Source organism: Sinohyriopsis cumingii, chromosome 10 (genome assembly GCF_028554795.1).
Source record: "Sinohyriopsis cumingii isolate HCF-2022 chromosome 10, ASM2855479v2, whole genome shotgun sequence".
NCBI classification, from domain to species: Eukaryota; Metazoa; Mollusca; class Bivalvia; order Unionida; family Unionidae; genus Sinohyriopsis; species Sinohyriopsis cumingii.
In genome coordinates, this window is record NC_142970.1 from 59,694,172 (window position 1) to 59,712,224 (window position 18,053).

The window sequence follows — 18,053 nt, forward strand, 5'->3', positions numbered from 1 at the left end:
TGTGCATTTCATAATGATGTGTAATGAGTGTGTTGTGCATTGAAGAACTGTATATTCATCTTTGGTGATCCTTAAAGAGTGTGTTCTGTATTGAATTGTGTATTGATGTATTGTATGTGCATTTCATGATGATATGTAAGGAGTATGTTGTGTATTGAAGTATTGTGTGTGCATTTCATGATGATATGTAAGGAGTGTATTGTGTATTGAAGTATTGTATGTGCATTTCATGATGATGTGTTAGGAGTGTATTGTGTATTGAAACATTGTATGTGCATTTCATGATGATGCATAATGAGTTTGTTGTGTATTGAAGTATTGTATGTGCATTTCATGATGGTGTGTTAGGAGTGTGTTGTGTATTGAAGTATTGTATGTTCATTTCATGATGGTGTGTAAGGAGTATGTTGTGTATTGAATTGTGTCTATATATGTATTGTATGTGCATTTCATGATGATGTGTTAGGGGTGTGTTGTGTATTGAAGTATTGTATGTGCATTTCATAATGATGTGTAATGAGTGTGTTGTGCATTGAAGAACTGTATATTCATCTTATGGTGATCCTTAAAGAGTGTGTTCTGTATTGAATTTTGTATTGATGTATTGTATGTGCATTACATGATGATATGTAAGGAGTGTGTTATGTATTGATGTAGTGTATGTTCATTTCATGATGGTGTGTAAGGAGTGTGTTGTGTATTGAATTGTGTATTGAAGTATTGTATGTGCATTTCATGATGATGTGTAAGGAGTGTGTTGTTTATTGAACTATTGTATGTTCATTTCATGGTGATGTACAAGGTGTGTTATGTGATTGACGTATTGTACGTTCATTGCATGGTGATGTGTAAGGAGTGTTATGTGATTGACCTATTGAACGTGCATTTCATAGTGATGTGTAAGGAATGTGTTGTGATTGACGTATTGTACGTGCATTTTATGGTGATGTGTAAGGAGTGTTATGTGACTGACTATTGTACGTGCATTTCATGGTGATGTATAAGGAGTGTTATGTGATTGACGTATTGTACGTGCATTTCATGGTGGTGTATAAGGAGTGTTATGTGATTGACGTATTGTACGTGCATTTCATGGTGATGTATAAGGAATGTTATGTGATTGACTATTGAACGTGCGTTTGATGGTGATGTGTAAGGAGTGTTATGTGATTGACGTATTGTACGTGCATTTCATGGTGATGTATAAGGAGTGTGTTGTGACTGACGCATTGTACGTGCATTTCATGGTGATGTGTAAGGAGTGTATTGTGATTGACGTATTGTACGTGCATTTTATGGTGATGTGTAAGGAGTGTTATGTGATTGACGTATTGTACGTGCATTTCATGGTGATGTATAAGGAGTGTGTTGTGACTGACGCATTGTACGTGCATTTCATGGTGATGTGTAAGGCGTGTATTGTGATTGACGTATTGTACGTGCATTTTATGGTGATGTGTAAGGAGTGTTATGTGACAGACTATTGTACGTGCATTTCATGGTGATGTATAAGGAGTGTTATGTGATTGACGTATTGTACGTGCATTTCAGGGTGATGTGTAAGGAGTGTGTTGTGATTGACGTATTCTACGTGCATTTCATGGTGATGTATAAGGAGTGTTATGTGATTGACGTATTGTACGTGCATTTTATGGTGATGTATGAGGAATGTTATGTGATTGACGTATTTTACGTGCATTTCATAGTGATGTATAAGGAGTGTTATGTGATTGACGTATTGTACGTGCATTTCATGGTGATGTATAAGGAGTGTTATGTGATTGGTGTATTGTACGTGCATTTCATGGTGATGTATAAGGAGTGTTATGTGATTGACGTATTGTACGTGCATTTCATGGTGATGTGTAAGGACTGTGTTTTGATTGACGTATTGTACGTGCATTTTATGGTGATGTGTAAGGAGTGTTATGTGACTGAATATTGTACGTGCATTTCATGGTGATGTATAAGGAGTGTTATGTGATTGACGTATTGTATGTGCATTTCATGGTGATGTATAAAGAGTGTTATGTGATTGGTGTATTGTACGTGCATTTCATGGTGATGTATAAGGAGTGTTTTGTGATTGACCTATTGAACGTGCGTTTCATGGTGATGTGTAAGGCGTGTTATGTGATTGACGTATTGTACGTACATTTCATGGTGATGTGTAAGGAGTGTATTGTGATTGACGTATTGTACGTGCATTTCATGATGATGTATAAGGAGTGTTATGTGATTGACGTATTGTACGTGCATTTCATGGTGATGTATAAGGAGTGTTACGTGATTGGTGTATTGTACGTGCATTTCATGGTGATGTATAAGGAGTGTTATGTGATTGACCTATTGAACGTGCATTTCATGGTGATGTGTAAGGAGTGTGTTGTGACTGACGCATTGTACGTGCATTTCATAGTGATGTATAAGGAGTGTTATATGATTGACGTATTGTACGTGCATTTCATGATGATGTGTAAGGAAGAGTGTTCTTTGAACCTGAAGTTGTTTTCTTTTTATGCAAAAATCGCAAGAACCTCGATGGAAGTTAAAAACAGAAATGATGCTGGATAACCATGGGTATCTGGTATTATATCAATCAATAAACAATAGCTTTAGTTTCCGTAATTAACATATTGGCAAAGCAGACATAACCACGCCATATTCAGTGGCATAAATACGCCATACTCTATAACGTAATCACTCCATACTCCATAACATAACCACACCGCACTCAGTGACATAACCACGCCATACTCAATAACGTATCCACGCCAGACTCAATAACATAACCACGACCTACTCAGTAACATAACTACACCGTACTCAATAACGTAACCACGCCATACACAATAGCATAACCTTACCGTTCTCAATAACATAACCATGCCATACTCGCTAACGTAACTACGCCATACTCATAAACATAACCACACCATGTAAAATCAAAGTATTTTATATTGACAGTTATCCAGTGTGAATGATTGCAGCGTTTTGAGTGAATATTGAAATATTATGTCAACATAGTTGAAAAATGTTTGAGTCAATGAAGATTTTTCAAATTAATTTGTTCAGATTTGAACACTTTTACTACGTGATGGAGGCAATGGGAGCACACAACTTGAATGGACTCAGCAGTTTTTCACTACTGGTTCGTGTTTGTACAAATACATTTCAGTTAAGTACACATATAATGGCTTCTCGCTGGTACGTAGTCACACTTTCGATGTTAAATTTGCAAAGTATATTTTTAAGGTAAAATGCTTCTAACATTTTCGGCCGATATACAATGCACCAATGTTACACGGTATTGATTAGTTGGCATTGCACACTAAGGGAGGCAAGTCATGAAATCCAATAGATGTCGCTAGGACAAAGCACTAAAATATATGCTCGATACGACAAGGTGTAGATAGGGTTAACACATTAGAACCTTGGCTAACGAAGATGGTGCAGTTACCGTTGTACTCTTACGGTGAAACATGTTGCCTAAAGCACATTTATAAGACGCAGATCCTCTGTCTTAGGTTCATTGTTGAACAATCGCATAGGGACATGTTGTATCACTCCAGATATTTAGTAAGCACTGCATTCCCTATTAAGCATCAGCAAAGCACCTGTCAATATTATTAATGAGGCACGGATGAGCGCTAATTGTATGTAAGCAAAGAAATGTGCAAAACAGAAGTTGTTTTGTTCCTCCAATAACAGGCCACGTGCTTTGCTTTCTTCACAAAGTCTTTGGGAGACCTGCGCAGCGGTTTCCCCAAAGTACGAAGAATATGTCATCGTCTGTTAATGCTAGTAGCCAAGCATTGATACCCTAAAAACTTGAATTGATCTCAGTAACAAACAAATGGCGGGGTAACTCTCTGCGTGTTCACCCATCTTTGTTTTGTTTTTTTTTTGTTTTTTTGGAGGGGGGGGGGTGTCTTCAGAGGCGGTTTGTTCCCAACCCGAAAATTAGGTTCTTGTCAGATTTTGAACTGTGCTTTTTGTTTGCCCTGGGGAGAGATACAAGAACACTATCCATGTTGTCCTTTTCGCTCTTCATTAAAATCCGTAACGGAGAGCGCTTTAGACCACTCGGCCAAGAATATTTTGAGTTGCAGGCTTTATAATGTAACTCCTGTCCATAAGATCACAATTAAACCATCTCACTGAAAACGAAATGATCTGATACAACAAACTTAGGAATGAACATTACCAAATAATGTTCCACAAGTACTATTACACAACTTGAGAATTTATACTACCAAATAATTTTCCACAAGTACTATAACACAACATAAGTATTTATACTACCAAACAATTTTCTACTAGTACTATAACACAATGTTGAAATGTATATCACTAATACTTTTCGAATAGTAACATACCTCATATTGGGAATGAATGCACATTACAAAGTTTTGGATGATTCCACCCGATTATGTTGGAAAAGAAGACATGATTGGTGGACGCATGGGCAAATTGCGGTATACATGCATTCCGTTAATATGCAAAGACTAGTACATTGGTTGTTGTCTGAAACACACACACACATACACAACGCCCACTTAGAACGGCCCACTGACGACAATATTTGTGATTGACGTCGCATAATTTAAACGGAATAATAAAACTTCGATATATATTTCGCTTAAATAATTAATTTATTATGCATCTTGTCAAAACGGTAGCTTTTAAGCCCAGGAATTTGATGACCACTGTTAACTGTTTCGAAGATTCGTACGCAGCATTCAGCTCTGTTTCGACATCCGCATTATTCGCTCCCATACACTTCTTCAGTAGTGCTAGTAGCACTATTGCCATGGTAAGCCGTGGAACATTTTACCTCCTGATCACCAACATATTCTTCCGCTTGCCAGACCATAACAAGAGGTATTGGATTCACCCATGCTCCAGGCTAGTTGTTCGAGTGACGAATATCATGAAAAGTGCATAATGCTTGACTGACCACAGGCTTATAATCTCCAAGGTGAGTATCCAGATTCAGCCTTCTGGACGACCTAAAGGAAATAAGAAAGAAGTGTCCAAAAAGCTTGATGTTTACAAAATTGAAACAGGAAAATGCGAAGCAGGTATTTGCCAAATAACTGAACATCTAAATAGATACAATTCGTATAATGTATGTGAAAGCAGAGGAAAAACTGGACATCCTACGGAGACTGTGCACTCAACTGCATCCAGAACCGTTGGTCCCATCACTCATAACATCACACTTGCTTTGATGAGAACAATTCTTTCATACAGAGACTTATGAGTGAGAAATAGCAGCTACGGAGGGCTTGTTTGGAAATCAGCATATCATCATCGAAGAAGGTAGCATTCAACAGCAGCAAGGGGAATGTCCAATGCAAACTTAACAAAACTTGCAAGTCTTATGGCTGAGCAAACATGCAGAAGAAATTCAGTCCTATGCTGACAGGAACTACATGAAAATCTTCCATGATGATCGGACGACAATCTACGGGCCACATCCATCAGGAACATCTCCGATACTGAGTGCAGACATTGCCACACTACTCACAGACGCAGAACATTGGTAGAACATTTCATCAAAATCCTCAAGCAACAGTCATCCATCGGTAGGAAAACAAATTGAAAATGTAAATGAAAGTCACATAATGTCTATAGAAACACGAAAGAATATAAACATTTCAGCATAGAGATTATGAGAACAACGACTAGAAACCTGTCACAGCAACCTAGAAAAAGCCAGATTCATTACGCAGAGACTATATGTCAATGCAGTAGTCACGTAATACCAACAAACACATTGCTGACTTTTGCTCAGTGCCTAAGGAAACTGGCTTTCTCCGGGTTGCAGCGATACCGACACGTTTCTGATTGTTGTTCTCGAAATAAATATATTGAGAATGAAGTGAGCATTCCTGTTTTTTTTTAACAAACATTACGTGACTTTCATTTAATATTATCGAGATTTTTGCAAAACAATATTGAAAAATGTGTTATTGAGGTTGCAAAATGTGGATAGTCATTTGATTAACAATGCAAATGGCGAGTTCCAGGTCAAATTTAACCACTGTCGTTTCGTCCTGTCTGTCATCAGATTAAAGACACAAGAGGTCTTATATTCGCAATTTCGGAATCTTCTTTCTATGGAGTTAATGACTCGATATACGGTCGTTCAGCTTGGCCGGCTAGTAAGCGGCTACCCTATGCCGACACTGTACGGTGTTGGTAACTTGAATTTTTTTATATGACCTTTGACCTTGAAGCTACACACCAACATAAATATCCAAATATAAAAAATGAGGTGCATGCATACATACATACATACATACATACATACATACACGCATACATACATACATATATACATACATACATATATGCATGCATGCATGCATGCATACATACATACATACATACATACATACACGCATACATAGATACATACATACATACATACATACATACATACATGCATGCATGCATGCATGCATACATACATATATACATACATACATACATACATACATACATTGATACATACATACATACATACATATATTGACACGTACACGCATACATACATACATACATACATACATACATACATACATACATACATGCATGCATGCATGCATGCATGCATGCATACATACATACATACATACATACATACATTGATACATGCATACATACATTGATACATACATACATTCATTCCCACGTACATACATACATATATTGACACGTACACGCATACATACATACATACATACATATATGCATACATACATCCATTGATACATACATACATACATTCCCACGTAAATACATACATATATTGACATGTACACGCATACATACATACATACATACATACATACATACATACATACATACATACATACATACATACATACATAGCAATCAGCCATGCGGCACATGTTGCGTTAGGCATATAAGTTGTTATAACTCTGTTCTCTGCAATGACAGTCTCTTTGAATATTTCTATTGTTGTATTTTTAATGCTTGTTTTCCAGATGATCTCCGATCTGTGTCTTCTATTCCCGGTTAATGTCTAACATGTTGCATTTTTCTATTGACGTTATCTTTGTGAAGTACTTTGTTGTCAAAGTTTTCTAATGCTTTCCTCAATCTAATTAAAATCAGATCTCCACTATACTGGATGAATATCTGACAGCGACCGCTTAGGGTTATGTTCTGGTGACTTTTGAGTTAACCAATGGAAATGCCGCTTTCAAATATTCGAAAGTGAATAAAATCCATAGGCACACACTGATGCTATTAAGCTATACTGCTCAGTTTCCCAAACGCGAATATATATGTCTTCATCTGATTGGCTGATAAAATTAGCGATTATAGTAATAGCATAGGTCGCCAGTACATGACCCATAAGCGGTTGCTGTCAGATCTTCAAGTAAGACAGTGGATATCTGATTTTCATCAGATTGATGCTTTCTTTGCATATTTTTTTCTGGGGGGGGGGGTAATATACTGAGGTCGATTTTTTTTCTTTCGGGGCAGTACATTTACATATGGCTGTATGTTGTGCAAACTCGAAGTCGTACCGGATATTCATGGACCAGCAGCCAGTAGTATAGCTGGCAAAGGGGTGAGCATCACGTGATGTACACAATGGGAGCTTGGTGGGCTTTCAGACCTGATGTATATATCTTATCTGGAAGCCTTTAATATAAATTCAAATCGTCCGAACATTTTTCAAACATTTTCATTAACTTTTCATCACACACTTATAGAGTAATATTAGTTCAGGTAAGTGTATTAGGAAATACCATGATTGATCTAGTAGGTATATGCTAACGATTACAAGTAGTCACACCTGTTCTGGCGATGGGTTAGTTTGGTTATCAATGGCAAAATTGAGCAAGGTGACTTTGTCCAATATCTGCTAATATCTTTAACAATAGTCATTTTGTGCTATCAGTAAATCCATCTTATGTACAAAGAGATATAAAGAAAAATATGAGGAGAATTCATCGAGGCATTAAACAATGTTCTTTCTTCTTTTTTTAAGATTCTAAATAGCTGTACCGGATGTGATGTAAATCAATTCAGCCTTGACTCTGTTGGAGGCCAGAACCGGTGCTGTGATAAATGTCTCCCTGGATATGGCGTCGTCTACAACTGCACGAAAGAAAACAACACCGTATGTGACACGTGCACAGACGGAACATTTTCCTCCCATATTGCCCATTACACGACGTGTAAAGGATGTTCAGTATGCAAAAATGCATATATCATGCATCCTTGCAACGCTACACATGACGCAGTATGCAAGTGTCACGTGGGATTTTATTTGGCATCTTATGACAATACTTGTAACCTATGTGACCTCTGTCCTGCAGGTTGGGGCGCATCACGATCGTGTAATTACCGTGAAAATACGGTATGCACACAGTGTTCAAATGGAACATTTTCCAACAAACTTAGTGCATTTGCACGTTGCATACCGTGTTCCAAGTGTTCGGAAAACCAGGTGCTTTTACAAAGGTGTACCACTTCACAGGACACAGTTTGTCTAGGTAAGTCTTCAAATTCTTTGACATTTTTACCTGCTGCAAATCTTCATCTCTTTCGTATAGATTTTATCACTCATTTTGTTTTGAATGAACAATTCATGGAGAAAATGACTGTATTGTTTAACATTCAAACATAAAAGAAGCGAAACCGACAAATTTAGTAAAGTCAACAAATAGTTTATTTCTCTACGTTACAAAGTAAAAGTTTAAAAGACACTTTCAGAAATAAATCCCAAATAATCATAAAATATAGAATGTTCCACATTAATTCCAGTAACCTTGAATGTTCGGATGCGCCACGATGATTCAATCGAGAATGTATTTGAATGAGTTCTCAGTAATCCCTAAGTAGTGATTAGATCCAAAAAGTAAACAAGCATTTTGTAATTCCAATGAATAATTTAAATAAACAATTTTTATAGAATTATTTCTGAACACTGCTATAAAATCTGATCATAGATCCCTAAAGACTGATATTAAACAGAAATTAATAATTTGTCCATCAAGACCCCTTTATATACAAATTTCGCTTGGCCTACCATTTCATAGATTTCCAACGGAAAACACAAGTTTAACTGTAAACATGTCTGAACTTGAACTCAGTTTAAATAAGTACATTGTTTACCCCCTTTATTCATAATAAATGTCTGGTAAGCACATCCTACAACCTTCAATTACAGCCAAAAGTTTACGACACAATATAGATCCACATAACAATAGAGTCCCTTGCAAAAAGTAAAATCGTAAATTCCGATAAATGCTGGTTACGTGTGTGTGTGTGTGTGTGTGTGTTAATGAAAAATAATAAAACCTTTGTAACATTATACATCACACCAAGAAAAAAGAAACAATTCATAGTGTACATGCAAAATAAAGCTGTGCTAATCCCACTCATAATTTGATCGTTATCAACCGATTTATGCGCGACCTACATATAGTACCTGAAATGATTTAAAGCTGTACCCGACCACCAAGAGTATTCCTTGTAGCTCAGTGTTGTATAAAATGCTTGCCTTACCACTAAAATTCACCCCGTTGTTCCGGTGTAACTTTTACGTTAATGTTCCACCAGAATGCACCCCGATTTTCCAGTGTATATTGTTTAGTGTTTGAGGAAAGCCCGATGTTATTGACTTAACGTTGATGTTGATTACACTCCGTCACGTGACAGCTTTAAAGATTTTCCTAGGTTGCAATTATGGAATGGGTTTAGATAATTGATTGTTGTTGTTGTTGTTGTTGCTATTGTGTGTGTGTGTGCCTTTTTTTAAGTAGAATAAGTTTGAGTTCCAAACATATTATTTTGGCCAAGTTTTCATCAATATCAGTTAGTGTCCCAAACCTATTATTTAGACTCAGGTTTTCATAGATACCATTTTGTGCCTAAAGATATTATTTAGACTCAAGTTTTCATAGATACCATTTTGCACCTAAAGATATTATTTAGACTCAGGTTTTCATAGATACCATTTTGCACCTAAAGATATTATTTAGACTCAGGTTTTCATAGATATCATTTTGCACCTAAAGATATTATTTAGACTCAGGTTTTCATAGATACCATTTTGCACCTAAAGATATTATTTAGACTCAGGTTTTCATAGATATCATTTTGCACCTAAAGATATTATTTAGACTCAGGTTTTCATAGATACCATTTTGCACCTAAAGATATTATTTAGACTCAGGTTTTCATAGATACCATTTTGCACCTAAAGATATTATTTAGACTCAGGTTTTCATAGATATCATTTTGCACCTAAAGATATTATTTAGACTCAGGTTTTCATAGATATCATTTTGCACCTAAAGATATTATTTAGACTCAGGTTTTCATAGATACCATTTTGCACCTAAAGATATTATTTAGACTCAGGTTTTCATAGATACCATTTTGCACCTAAAGATATTATTTAGACTCAGGTTTTCATAGATATCATTTTGGGCCCAAACATATTATTTAGACATTGGCTTCATTTATGCTTGAAACAGAGCTGCAAATAAATTGTATTCCCACCGGTCGAAAGTTATTTTTTATGTTCTCTTTCTCACAAACCATACACGTGGCCTACCCATCGTTAAAGGAATAAACCAATTGATTAGTGGGGGGTAAGCTGCTAAGTTCAAGGTCACCGAATCAGACTGTGTTTTGACTTTCTGCGTAGCAAGTTATGTGCCCTTTTACAAGTTGACATCAAGCGGCATTGGTAGTCTGTAGGAGGGCAGATGCATATCTCTTGATTTTCGAGTCCGGAGGTGACGGTCACTGGAGCTGACCTTGTACTTGTTTTGTTTTCCTCTCGATGATTTATGTTTCCTTTGTTTAGTTTTCGTCAGACTTTATATGTAGTCTGCCTTCATTCAGTTTTCAACAGACTTTATATGTAGTCTACCTTGATTCAGTTTTCAACAGACTTTATAGTCTGCCTTCATTCAGTTTTCAACAGACTTTATATATAGTCTGCCTTGATTCAGTTTTCAACTGAATGTAGTCTGCCTTGATTCAGTTTTCAACAGACTTTATATATAGTCTGCCTTGATTCAGTTTTCAACAGACTTTATATGTAGTCTGCCTTGATTCAGTTTTCAACATACTTTATATGTAGTCTGCCTTCATTCAGTTTTCAACAGACTTTATATATAGTCTGCCTTCATTCAGTTTTCAACAGACTTTATATATAGTCTGCCTTGATTCAGTTTTCAACTGAATGTAGTCTGCCTTGATTCAGTTTTCAACAGACTTTATATATAGTCTGCCTTCATTCAGTTTTCAACAGACTTTATATATAGTCTGCCTTCATTCAGTTTTCAACAGACTTTATATATAGTCTGCCTTCATTCAGTTTTCAACAGACTTTATATATAGTCTGGCTTGATTCAGTTTTCAACTGAATGTAGTCTGCCTTTGATTTAGTTTTCAACAGACTTTATATGTAGTTTGCCTTGATTCAGTTTTCAACAGACTTTATGTGTAGCTTGCCTTGATTCAGTTTTCAGCAGACTTTATATGTAGTCTGCCTTGATTCAGTTTTCAACAGACTTTATATGTAGTCTGCCTTCATTCAATTTTCAACGGACTTTATATATAGTCTGCATTGATTCAGTTTTCATCAGACTTTATATATAGTTTGCAGACAAAGAGGCCAATCCTTACAGAGGGGCTAACATTGACATTTTGAGTTCGGTATGTTAAGTTCATTTTCATTACGTTTCCTGTACCAACTCTTATCAACTTCATTGTTGCATTAAACTTAAACAAGGGCAGCTGCCCATTTGGTGTACGATTAAAATGTCCATGATCGATGTCAATGGTTGTTGCATTTCTTTTTAACATATATGCCCTGTTAGAAAAATGGGAACGTTGAAGGGTTCAGGAAACCTGCTCTCTCTCTCTCTCTCTCTTACAATAAATGCAGTATTCAGAGTGTATTTACATTCTGAGAGAGAGAGAGAGAGAGAGAGAGAGATGGAAAAAGGAGAGAGAATATGTACTTGGATGTCCTTATATCTTCTCAGCCATGGCTCACTAAGAAACGTCAACAAATGTCTCTTATTGAGATTCTATGAACTTATATGAACTTTTCAATATGAATATATAGAATACACGTATAATATGAATATATAGAATTCACATATAATATGAATATATAGAATACGTGTATTTATGAATAAAGAAATACACGTATTTATGAATATAAGAATACACGTATAACATGAATATACAGAATAAAAGTATATATGTATACATAGAATAAACGTATTGATGAATATAAGAATGCACGTATAATATGAATACATAGAATTCACGTATAATATGAATACATAGAATAAACGTATTTATGAATATAAGAATACACGTATAATATGAATATATAGAATACGCGTATATTATATTAAATAGTGTGGCAATTATATACATAACATACACAAAAGCATTTTCTCTCTTTACACCCATACTCAATTAATACAGATTACCCATAATTAGCCTTTACACCCATACTCAATTAATACAGATTACCCATAATTAGCCTTTACACCCATACTCAGTTAATACAGATTGTACACGTATAATGTGAATACATAGAATACACGTATAATATGAATGTACAGTTACCAAAAATTGGAGATCTCTTGACCTAATGAATAACGTTTTCGATACTGGACTCAGTAAGTCAAAGACCAGGTTCACTTTCACTGAGACAAAAACAAAAACTGGTTTCTGCACAGTAACTTGCGTTCTCCTTCATTTGAAGTTACCAAACCTTGTTCATGGTTTTGAATGTGTGTGAAAATAAACCGAGTTTTCAATGACATGCCCGCGCTGATGTGTTTTAATAGGGGACTACAACAAACCGGTTTCGTGATTTGTTCCTTATCGGAGAATGAAGTCGTTTGTTTCGGCAATGATTACGTCATGCATGTTGACGTTAACGCCTTATCAAAGTCGTTCATTTCACATCTCCATTTAGTTGTTTTCAAGTTGGAAGTTTGGTAGAAAAGCCTAGAGATGCCGTGATTGTATATCCTCCTTGAATCAGCCACAGAACTTGCAGATTTTGTCCGAAAGTTTGCTCAGATTGCTCCAATATTAACTTGAAATAAATTACAAGCAGCACAAGTAGGTCACAGTGATCTAGTTTTCGTCGTACAAGATATAGAATCTGTATAATTTAGTAACAACGATATGACGAGCCAGCTGCAATCCTCGTTTGTAAACGAGTCAAATGTTACGCTTTGCCTAGGTCAGATGTTTTTCTTTTGGAAAGGTCAAACCTAGCTCAGTTATTTTTATTTTACAATGCTCTTTAAAAGAACCCAATAAATTTAATAGCGGAATTTTGCGTAAATCTTGGGACTCTTGTAATGGACTTTATCTGTACAGCAAGTATGCCTTGATCTTTGTTGAATGTACTTCAAAATAAGCCTTCTCGGATTGTAAGTGGTTTGTACTAATAGATCGTAGGTCACACTGTTATTTATTCTACATCTACCAGATGAGTGCTAGTAACAACTCTCTCTCTCTCTCTCTCTCTTATTTACCGGGCAAGGGTCAGATAAATATTATGACCCTTTTGCCTTGCTATTTTTTGTTATTCACGTCAGAGGTTCGGGGTTGGGTCATACATCTTACGCCAATTTTTCGAGCATGCGGCTTGTGATTTGCGGCAATCATTTCTGTCCCTGTGTATATAATACTATGTCTCTATATACGTATCACACTAAAAAGCAACAAACAACCAGGACTGTATATTGATACACCCATGTATAACGTGTATTAATGTGACTGTTTATTGACACACCCATGTACGACTTGTCTCACAGTGATTATATTGATACGCCCATTTAAGAATCGCCTATGTACGACTTGTATTACTTTGACTGTTGATACACCCATGTACGACTTGTTTTACTGTGACACTCCCCTGCGACATATCTCACACCAAGTACGACTTATCTCACACCGATTCACCATTTATGTGACAACAAAATATTACCTTTACAATAATTATATCATAAGAAGCCGACGACGTGTAGGTGCCGCACACATCTGCGATTAACACGGACGTCAACGTCATTTTAAGACCCACTTCATGTCCTTTCAAGACTCCTAGACGGATGCCAATTAAAAATTACATTATTATTATTATTAGAAAAAAAAACTGTCATTACCTTCAATGCGTTAAGTAAAGTTATACGAAAGTATCAGCTATTTTTTAACTCTGTAATGAACAGCAGTAAAAGGAACACGTGGTCAAATGAAAACGAGTTATATACACCGAAATTTTGGACATAATATTTGAACAAATCTTTTTTGATTACACCGGTACGGTTTTATGAACACTTAAACCAGACAGTAATGCTTCCTCAGTTACGAAATTGGGCTTATATATAATATTTGGAACACAAATTTGTAGATATACCAGAACGAGAGGACACTTGGTGTGTGTGTGTGTGTGTGTGTGTGTGAGAGAGAGAGAGAGATTTGGATTTTTAACGTAGCTTTAACAATTTTTCAGTCATATCGCTACGATGTCTGCAGTGTGAATGTTTATAGTGATTACTAGCACTGGTGCATCATGCCGCAAACATGTAGCATGATGTCCACCCAGTCACATTATCCTGACAGCAGGCCGACCAATTCTAACACTAACCTCTTAATATTGAGCGCCAAACGAGATAACGGTTTGTACCATTTTTGTAAGTCTTTGGTATGACTCGGCCGGGGATCGAACCCACGACTTCCCGCATCCGAGGCGGACGCTCAAATCACTAGGTCCAGACAGAGACAGATAGTAGTTGGGTAACATTAGGAAAGTTTTGAACGGTTTCGAGTTGGAGGTAACAGACAATCTAACATAGAGATGGAACAGCTCATAAATTTGTGCCGAATTCTTTAATTAAATCTAGCAGAATATTTATACAGTGTTATTAAATCTAGCAGTATATTTGTACAGTGTACTTCCACGTTAGGAGATACTAACTTCTTTTAGTTACTTTTACTGCTAGGTTTGAAACTTTCTAGCCTTCTTAATAAGAAGTCGCCATTGTGTAGGACAAGAAGCAGTGATCATTTAAACTTCCTTCTAAGTGCACTCCTGTGATCTTCCTGCAAACAACCACCTAAAAGATATCCTTTTTTACGAGCCTTACTCAAATAGTGTTTGCATTTAGTTAAAAGGAATTCTGCAGAAGCGCTTCTCTGTGTTGAATCGCTTTGATGTAAGAGTTTTGCTTGGTGTTGGGAAAAAAAAGAGTATTTGGCGAATTACGCTCTAAAGCAACTTGCGCTGTTTGCTAAGACGCTAGGTTCATCTGTAATGAAATGGAAAAACGTGTTTAAATCAGACACATCGTTTGCGAACACAATCGATTCTTTGTTTATCAGTTGCATTGGATGCTTGTTTACGTTGATAATTTAATCAAATTAACCGGTAAAAGAAGCGAGCACGTCCTTTTGGAGATAAGCAATTGGAGCCAAAAAACATTTCGCCGCAAAGTAATACAATGTTATATCATCGGATGGTTCATTTATACATGCTTGTTCTTTGTATCGACCATCTATTTCTCCAGTCGTCCGTCGTTTCATTTATTAATCGATCCATCCTCCTTTCCTGTGATCCATGCACCAATCCATATACGTACATGCGAATATACATAGGTAGTGTTTAACGGCACGTCCTCACAATAATATATACATAGTACCGATTAAAAACTTAGTTTATTAAGAAAAAGACCACAAAACATTATGGGATACATGCATGCATTATGGGATACATGCATGCATATATGGAGAGTTTGTAGACAAAACTTGAGCATTGTGTTTCGCTGTAGTCATATAAATAACATGTAGCAAGCCAATAAAAGACAGTTTCAGTTGGTGTTAAGAATATCCTTTTAAAAAACCACACACACACACACACACACACACACACATAGTTATGTAACTTTCTTGGAGTACACAGTCTCTTTAAAATATGTAATTTGTTTTCATTAATAAATTATTTTGCATAATCTTAAAATATTTAATTTGTTTTCATTCATAAATTATTTTGCACAATAACTTTAAAATATGTCATTTTATTTCATTCAAACGTTATAAGACTGGTGGTCCATGGTCTTGCAAGTAAAGACAGCGTGGTCCATGGTCTTAAAAGTATAGACTGGTTGGTCCATGGTCTTACAAAAGTATAGACTGGCTTGTCCATGGTCTTACAAGCATGGACTGTGTGGTCCATAGTCTTACAAAAGTATAGACTGGGTTGTCCGTGGTCTTACAAGCATGGTCTGTATGGTCCAGGGTCTTACAAAAGTATAGACTGGGTTGTCCATGGTCTAACAGATGTAGACTGGTTGGTCCATAGTCTTACAAGCATGGACTGTGTAGTCCATAGTCTTACAAAAGTACAGACTGGGTTGTCCGTGGTCTTACAAGTATCGAACAATCAACACAGTCCAGTTACGTTCAATATACAAAATAAATTGTACTCCTCTCCGCTCTTTACAGCAGCATATGGTCTCGTATTAGCATCCAGATCTTCAATTAGAATGACTCATAATGACACATTCCATTAATGCGTAATGGGTGGGGTGATTTTCTGTAACCATTAAATATTTTAAATTCTCTTTGATTAGAAACAATTAAGTGTTTTGTCCAGGCCAGGCCCTAGGGCAAGGCGAACGAGGCAACCGCATCGGGCCCCGCGCTTTCAGGATATCAACTCTGCAATGCAATTTTTTTTGCTTGGGGCCCCCTGCTCATCGCTTGCTGCCTTGTTGCTGCCTTGGACCCTGCACATCCTGGGGTCGCGCCTGGCTTTGCCTGATAAACTAATAGTTGTTTGTTATTTTTTGTGGGTTTTTTTGTGTGTTGTAATGTTAAAATGCCCACCCACGCCCAGCTTAAAGATGATTGGTCCCTATGTCATGCTGACGAGCACGGTACAAGTCTTTCAGAGAACAATATTTTTCTCTGAATCTTGGTTTCGTTTGCTAAATATCTTTTTTGCAAAGCTGTTTCCTCTGCTGATATTTAAAATATTTACTGCCTTGCATTTATTAAAGGCCGTGCTCATGCGTTCTCCCGTTAAATTTGATTTGATGTTTGGATCCATCCTAACTCTTGCAACGGCGATAAGAAGGTGTAACAATTAATTGACAACCAACTGGTTTCGGATACTGCTGTTGTTCATAGACTATTTCTGTTCCAGTCTGTAATTCGTACATTTGATATGCTTCACCTCGTTGTCAGTTATACAGACGATGGTCGTTAAAACAACACCGCATCGATGAGAAGGATCGTTGTTTTCTTTCATTGGCAATAAATATTGGTTTATTCACGTTTTATTAATAATGTAAGCCTCATACAAATGTGCGAGCTAACATGTAGTTGGTTTTCGTTAGTTTTGGAACCACCTTTTGCCACATGGCAAAGAAATTTTTTTGTTATTGTTTTGTTTTGGTGTTGGTGGCTTTTCTTTTTGTTTCTTTTATTTCAATTAATATTAAGCCTCTCCAAAACGATTTTCAAGATTTCGGGGACAACGTCACGTGTATTGTTCAAAATTGCATGCTAAATATTGCGTCCACTTCTAATATATTATTTTATCTTGGCCTACAGTGCTCTAGTTGTGGTGCTGGTCGTAATGATGATGATGATTAGGATGATGATAATGCTGATGACGATGATGATAATGAGGGATAGGAAGAGGATCGTGCTCACATGCTGATATGCGACTTACCTTCTAGTGACACTTGTTTCTGGTTGTATTTTGACTGTCTCTTTGAAGTCAGCTTTTAAACACAGCGCACTACGAATAACCTAGCTTTAACATGTGTCGTGTCCGTGTCGATTTCTCCAGCTTACTCACCTAACAGAAATGTTAGCACAATTCACTGAGGCAGACGACGTCTATATATGATGCATCATTTCGTCTGCAGCGCACGTGCACCAAGTCCAACTGTCGGTGTTTATAAACTAGAATGCACGGATAAAAGATGTCCCACTTCCAAATG

The 18,053-nt window shown here is 36.5% G+C and overlaps 1 protein-coding gene across 1 annotated transcript in view; it reads left to right on the forward strand.

The window, feature by feature from the left end:
- The window catches only part of LOC149790213 (tumor necrosis factor receptor superfamily member 16-like), a 75,860-nt gene that overhangs the window by 12,203 nt on the left and 45,604 nt on the right, over window positions 1-18,053 (forward strand). Inside the window, exon 2 of the mRNA XM_089972229.1 lies at window positions 8,036-8,543. Within this exon, the coding sequence (XP_089828355.1) occupies window positions 8,036-8,543 (508 nt within the window). The remainder of the gene's footprint in view (window positions 1-8,035; window positions 8,544-18,053) is intronic.